The sequence below is a fragment of the Triticum aestivum genome, chromosome 1B (genome assembly GCF_018294505.1).
Source record: "Triticum aestivum cultivar Chinese Spring chromosome 1B, IWGSC CS RefSeq v2.1, whole genome shotgun sequence".
Taxonomy (NCBI): domain Eukaryota; kingdom Viridiplantae; phylum Streptophyta; class Magnoliopsida; order Poales; family Poaceae; genus Triticum; species Triticum aestivum.
In genome coordinates, this window is record NC_057795.1 from 536,306,965 (window position 1) to 536,314,303 (window position 7,339).

At 44.4% G+C, this 7,339-nt stretch overlaps 1 protein-coding gene across 2 annotated transcripts; it reads right to left on the reverse strand.

Annotated features, from left to right (window-relative positions):
- Positions 1 to 1,530: 1,530 nt before the first annotated feature.
- On the reverse strand, positions 1,531 to 4,367 carry LOC123094060 (uncharacterized). Of its 2 annotated transcripts, XR_006445740.1 has the most exons (5): positions 4,236 to 4,367; positions 3,845 to 4,128; positions 3,209 to 3,326; positions 3,030 to 3,119; positions 1,531 to 2,801 (listed from the first exon to the last, which is right to left on the reverse strand). XR_006445740.1 is itself a non-coding variant. In XM_044516142.1 (4 exons), exons 1-4 carry the CDS (start codon positions 3,320 to 3,322, stop codon positions 2,415 to 2,417), a joined length of 369 nt encoding a protein of 122 aa, XP_044372077.1. In that variant the 5' UTR covers positions 3,323 to 3,824; the 3' UTR covers positions 1,531 to 2,414. The 2 variants fall into 2 exon arrangements, 1 of the variants encoding a protein (XP_044372077.1); XM_044516142.1 differs by lacking the exons at positions 3,845 to 4,128; positions 4,236 to 4,367 and having other exon boundaries at positions 1,531 to 2,480; positions 2,703 to 2,801; positions 3,209 to 3,824.
- Between the last annotated feature and the right edge of the window lie 2,972 nt (positions 4,368 to 7,339).

Consider the following 7,339-nt stretch of genomic DNA (forward strand, 5'->3'; position numbering starts at 1 on the left):
CTATCAACTTACGCTTTGTAGTCCAGGTTGCCAGTTCGAATCTCGTCTTTCAGATTTGTTAGTTTTAGGTCCAAATTTGATTAATGACAAGTGGGACCCCCGTGTGTTGTTCCGATATTTCAGTGTAGGATGGTTTTTTTGAACAAACACTTTGCGCGGTTAGACAAGTAACGGCACGAGTTACACGTATTTTGCAAGTTTACGAACAAAAATGACAGCGGCATAGAATATCACATCCACCCCGCAGCTTAGATACTATGGTGATACGAGTTTTTACACCGTTGGAAGTGAGATCCAATGGCTTGGGAGTAGTCTTTGTAATTATGCGCGATTTCCAAACGTTCCAAAGGTTTTTTTGCTAATAAAACATTCAGGCCTCGTGTGTGCCGCTGCATCTTCGATCCAACGGCTCCCCGGTGCTCATATTAGGTGCTCCCCGTAGCTTAATTACCCGCTACGGTGATATGAGCATCTAGGTCGTATGATCAGTGATCAGATGGCACATGCGTAGTACTTGTACTTTCTGCGCATTTCCCAAACTCTATCAGTTGTATATTGCAAAAACATTCAAACCTCCTACTGTGGGCCGTTAGATCTCAGTGAACTCGTATCACCATAGAATCTACGGTGCGGGAGCACCTCATACTCTCCCGTGCGAGAAAACATAAGGTGTTATCGCAGCTTGGATGCTACGGTGATACGAGCTTGGAGGTCGTTTGATCTGAGATCCAATGGCATCTGAGTAGTCTTTGTGCTTGTAAGCAGTGGCCGAACTCTTTTGGGGCTTTTCTGCAAAAAACCATTTGAACCACCGAGGAGGTGTTGGGTTACAAATCCAACGCCTCGAAGAGCTTGTATCACCAAAGCATCTAAGGTGTGGTAGCACATGATATTCTTACATACAGGAGAATAGGATGTCCTCCTTCATCTTAGATGTTATGGTGATACGAGCTTCGAGGTCATTGGATATGGGATCAAAGGGCATCTAAATAGTTTTTGTACAAATTGTGTGCAATTCTCAAACTCATCAAGGTTTCCTACAAAAAAATTAAGACACATCATGTGAGCTGCTATATCTCAGATCTACAAGCTCCAAGCAACTCGTATCGGCATATAGCGTCTAAGGTATGGGGGCACATGATATTCTCCCGGGGAGGAGGGGTGGGGGTGCACAACCAATCGGTGGTTGGGAGGGTGGGGACAAATATAATCTAAACAACCCTAAACAGAGCTCCACAATTTTATCTATGGTCGAGGGGTTGACCCCCGACAATCATAGCTCCGCCTAAACACAACATTTGCATGTACTGTAGTACTAGACTTAATATTCATGTTCATTTTAAATATTGAACCGAGGACCATGGATGTCTTACATTTTACTCCCTTCGTTCCTAAATATTAGTCTTTTTAGAGGCTTCAAATGGACTTGCACATACGGATGTATATAGACATACTAGATCATTGATGGCGCGCGTTGCCGCGCCCATCCATTTTGACAAAACAATATAAAATTTGGACAAAATCTGGAGGGTATATATAAAATTGAATTAGATACCTCAAAATGGACAAGGAATGTTCATTCAAAATTGTAGAACTCATTTCATGAAAATGTACAAGGATGAGGTATTATAAATCCAAAGGGGAAGATGCAGAAAAGAGAGACCAATTTGTTCTCTAAGTTTACCATAATTGAAGGAATATCTTTTCTCTCAGTATATTAAACTTGTATATGCTGAATTTATACAATCTTGGACTTGAGTGCAATAACATCCTGTAATTTGTCCACACACTTTTGGACCATATCCTCGTGCAATAAAATCAACAATCTCCATTATGCCGGATAGATCAACCTCCTAGTTTGTTTCTATTCTTATCTCCTTGTTTAATTAGTTTTCCTTGTTACAATAAATATATATTGTGGTTTCCTTAAGAAAAATCAAGGTGTTGCTGATTTCCTATATAAGAATAGTGTGGTTCATTTTGATGTAAAAACATTGATGTAAGAGTGATACAAAAACAAATTAGCACATATATGAATAGACCCTCTATCCATTGTTCAAATACATGAGATATAATCTTGTCTATCACTAACTCTTTGAGAGTTGATAGGAGTAACAAGGAGTTTCAAACAATTTTTCAACAAAAAGGCAAACCAGCTCACAATGATTGCAGCAAATACTCTAAACTACGAGTGGTATACACAAGCAAAACCTATGACAAGATAGTTCATTTTGACTGCTATGCGGGATATGTTCAGTTCATTTTGAAACGTGGATCTTTGGAAAGAAAAAAATGGAGGATTTATTTTACTGCTGCTTGCACTGCTTATAGACACATGAAGTGTGAAATGTCAATGAACTATTCAAGCAGGGGTACGGAGCTGATAAAAAATGTGCCCAAGTAGGAGAAGCTCACTAAGGAGAAGCTACCGAAGATGGTGTACAACTACTATGCCTCTCGTGCAGAAGATCAGTGGACACCTAGGGAGAAAACAGTATGCCACGGTTAATTTCTAGAAGGGTGATTTTTTAATGTATATAACACAGACCACAAAACCCCCACAAAAATGATGTAGCCCAGCTAGCACCGGCCGAACCTTCCCTCATCACAATAACTCCCCTCAAATTAGCTCAACTGAACACTATCTAAACTATGGTACAGGGAACAAACGTGTAGGCAGAGAGAGAAGCAGAGTCATGCACCTGCACCCCTTGGCTGTGGCGCACATGACCATGTCGCCGGTTGGCTGCACCTCGATGCGTAGGCTGGATCCCTTCCGGAGCACAAACCTCGCCTAGAACCTAAACCCCACAGAGAAAGAGGCACACCCAGGTCAACCCACGATCGAATTCGAAGCCCAACCAAATTCATAACAAAAAAGGCAGGGCAGAGTAATTTAGCCTCTCAGCACTATGAGAAGCAGGAATATAAAAATAAGCATCTCCTTAGTCTAGACCATAGAACATATAATATGAAATACAAATAGAAAAGAAGAAAAGACAGAACACACAATATAGCGAGACAAGTACCTTTGATGTGACACTTGACTGTCCTGGTATAGCAAAATCTTCATCGTCGTCGTCGACCTTTTTGATCCGTTTAACATAATCTTTCGAGTTCTACAATAACCAACATTAAAGGGTTAGAAATAATTTCAAATACAAGTCTGCACATGCAGGTACATATGAAAGTTCACATAGAGGATTACTCTAAAAGTTATTGATTTGATGAGTACTTCGTCTTCTTCATCTAGTTCTACCACTACTTTTTCCTCCTGTAACCGCTTCAACATCTCCATCGACCTCTCCGATCCGTTTAACATAAATCTTTCGAGTTATGCAATAACCAACCGTATGATAGGGTTAGTAATAATTTCAAATACAAATTTGCACATGCAGGTACATATAAAAGTTGACATAGAGGATACTCTAAACGTGATTGATTTGATGAGTTCTTCTTCTTCATCTAGTTCTACTACTATTTTATCCTCCTACAAGCGTGTAGCGCACACAAAATGACCAATATTAGAGAGGAAATATTTTACGAAGATAATGCCGCAGGACCACCATGCCATAGGCAAAATAATCTACATATTACCCAAAATGTGAAATCGCTAAACATGTATATCAGATATACAGAAAACAAAATATGTTAGATCTTGCATTTTGATGAGAGGAATGCTTCAAAATTTCATGCATCTAGTCAATGGAGACTCCGGCTTGTCTAGACTCTAGACTGTAAACATCACAATAAAATAATGTTAGTAGTCGGATCCTACCTTCATGTGCATGTTGAATTACAGGTTAACTAAACTTAAGAGAATGGCAAGATGCCCAGATCGTACCCTCATGGTCCGCATCTCTTCTAAAAGCGGCAAGTATGTCCATGTCTTGCTTTGAATCTCTTGCTCTCATTGCACCGCCCATCTCCTCCGTTACTTGCTTCCTCTTCTCTTTATCCACAACCTGAACAATGGAAAATAAACCACTATGGGTAAACTGAAGCAGGCGAGATGTACCAGCAAGTCTGGCATCATGGAAGAGCCCAGGGCTGCCAGATTGAGAATGACAAGGGCAAGATCTTGGGTGGCAGCTCGCCTGTCCACCTCCATGGCCACGCCCTCCACCCCTGCAGGTCGACACGCGCACCCACCGGGCGGGTCATCGTCAGAAACCGCAAGAAACGGAGAGAGAAACACGCGCGAGGGAGTGATGAAGAGAAGATCGTGTTTGTACATGGGAAGCGGCGGACGGAGGCGCGGATGCACTGGGCGCAGCCGATGCAGCGACGTTGTTCCTCGTGGTCGCCGCCGTCGCCGCCGTCACGATAAGATTACGGAGGGGTTGCGGCATGGAAATCAGTCTGGCAGGGTACGGAGCGAAGGGAGTTGTTCTCTACGGATGGGCCGCTTGGCCTGGCTACTCGCTTACTGGCCCAATCAACGAGAGAAGCCCAAAAAAGTCACGGGAGTAGCTGCCCCTAGGACAGCAGGCAAGTAGCGCCCCACACGCATCCGACGGACATAAATGGACAGATCAATAAAACGGACGGCCAGAAACCCAAATCGCTGTGAGGGCTCGCTTTAGGTGCAGATATACTGTTCTTAATTTTAGAGTCTAGATTCACTCATTTTGCTCCGTATGTAATCACTTGTTGAACTCTCTAAAAGACTAATATTTAGGAATAGAAGGAGTATTTTTGAATTCGTGTCATACATGCATGGTTTGGAAAAATAGATGCACTATACTTATTGGATTGTTGTTGTGTTCGTGCGTGTGTGTCTCTCTCTGTGTGTGGTCATATGCTTGATATATACAAAGTTTTTTCACCTCCATATTGTTCATCTTTTAAATTTGAATTTGCATTGGAAAACTTACTAGGGATACCATGAAATGTGAAATCCACGTTGAGATCACTATATCACAAACTCACTCTAATTCAACAACTCGTCATGAATCAGTTACCATGTTGAGATTAGTATTTGCAAGGAAAATACGGGTATTGTAATACACATAGATTCGTTCGGCAATTTAAAAGGTTCCTTTCGTATTCTTGAATGGTAGGACCCAACGGCGTACCAGCCAGACCTTGGCTCGTGTTGATCCTAAAAAAACCCGGGCTCGTGTCCTTCGGTGGCGTGCGTGGTACGCACATTAGGCAACCCCAACCAGTCGAGCCTCAGCGTTTCAAGTCGAAATATCTGGCGGCCAGAATTCCAGCCCTAGGAAATTCCCCTCATGTCCCCGGTCCATAATGACTACCGATGAACAACGGAGGGATGCTTTAGTAACTAGACAACGTTACCTACCATGCCGAGCACGGTTCAATTTCCTCGGTCGCCGCTCGTCAAGGTCACCCGTCAACTGCATTGCCTAGTACTACTACTACTACTACTACACCAGGATGAGCACAGAATTGAGCCCGTTTGTTCGTGCCTAATACTTGAGTTAATATATCAGGCAATGCACTGGTACGAAGGGATTATCCTTTTACTCTGCATCTATAACTTGTCCGAAGTCTAACTAAGCAAAAGGTTTGACCAAATCCTTTCTTAAGAAATACAACAGGACAGATGTATGGCTTGAAAATTTATTGCATGATGCAGTTTATGATATTGTTTCGAATCCTGGATCTTAAATTTCAGAAAATCCAAAAATGAGCATAAATTCTTGAAACTGAGCATGGTCACGTGATATGGCACAAATATTACTTCGTAAGTATTTTCTTCAATTCGAGACAAGCTGCTTATGACAAGTTGCACAAATGAAGAGCCAATGTATTTTGGAACAAAGACCTGTCACGTTAAGGCAAACGCTTTCACTATTGAAATCGTGGGCGTTTACGTGCCGCCACGAGTCCCCGCTTCTCATCGGCAGGTGCCGTCCCAGCAAGCGTGTGAGTCAATGGAAGGTGTGCGAGTAGACCATTGCGCCGGCTGTCAGGGAGGCGTGCGAGCAGACCGCTGTGCAGACTCACCGGGAGGCGAGCCCTTTGACCAGGATCTGCCGCCCACTATCGTCCCAACTGCTCCCACTTTTAATGTCGCCGGCGCCGCAGTTTAAAATCAACCCCGCACTATCCGGTATCGCTACAATCATCTCTCTTCCTCTCCAATTCTCCTGTCGTCTACCTCCAACTAACCTGACCTACGTACGCCATGCCGCATCACGATGGTCTGCCTTTAGTGTTCCAGTTTCATGAGGAAGACACCCAGACGGAGTCTTAAGAACATAAGGCGCTTTGGGACGAGCTTGAACTTTCCTTGCGGGAAGACGCCGCGCCTGTCCCCGTTCCCGTTCCAGCTCCTCAACGCCCATCCCCGTGGCATTGATGGGCTGGGAGCCGCACATTGTCGCATGTGCGTGCACTGACGCGCACGCCCGTGCCGGTGCCTGTGCACTTGCCAGCGCATGCGCCCGCGCGTGCACTGACGTGCATGCCCGTGCTGGTGCCCGTGCACACGAATGTCTCCGTCGCGCCGTTGACAACGCATGTCCCCGCGCGGGTGCCAGTGCCCCCCTCAGCGGCATGGATGGCCGCCATCGACCGCTTCCTTGCACCAACGCCAGTCGCCTCCTCCCGCCAGTCGACTCGCTCCGAAGTCTAGAACATTTTGGCCTTCCTTGAAGCTAGGCCAACGTCCAGGAGTACGCCAACAACGGCGCAAGACGTCGCCGTCGCCATCGGTCAGTGGCCCGACGACACACAAAGCACGACAGAGGAGACGCTCCCCACCGCGAGACGCCCCCCGCCGTCGCCGCGTAATCTAAATTTGCCATGAAAAACGTTCGGATTGCCATGCTTAAAATCCGAACGTTTATCATTTCCGTTTATTTTATATCGATCGTCGTATAATTTAAAGTCGGAGTCAGATTGAACGAAATGTATGGTTTGATCGATTGAATGTTCTGCTAGAGCCGTATCAAATTAAATATAAAACGTCATCAAGCCACATGTATTCTTTGTCATCCAACGACTTAGACTGCTTCAATGTCGAGCGCTCAACACGTTTAGCGTGCAGTTAATTTCATGCCAAAAATAGTGCTAATCACATGACAACACGCAAATAACATCCTAGTAGTTAATATCCACATGCACTTAATATACTTCTAAATTAACGTGCATTGCACGTACACACTGATTAGTGCTGCTAGTATGTGAAACTGGTGACGTGACTTGTGAACACGTCTAGATATGGTCAACGGCAACAGCGCCCGCAAGTTCTTCCTATTTTCCCGTGCGTCTAAACGTAGAAGGGGAGGAGAGAGAGAGAGCACACATGGAACCCACCAGTAAGTGAAAGCGAATAGTACTAAAAATAATATTACATGTTATCCAT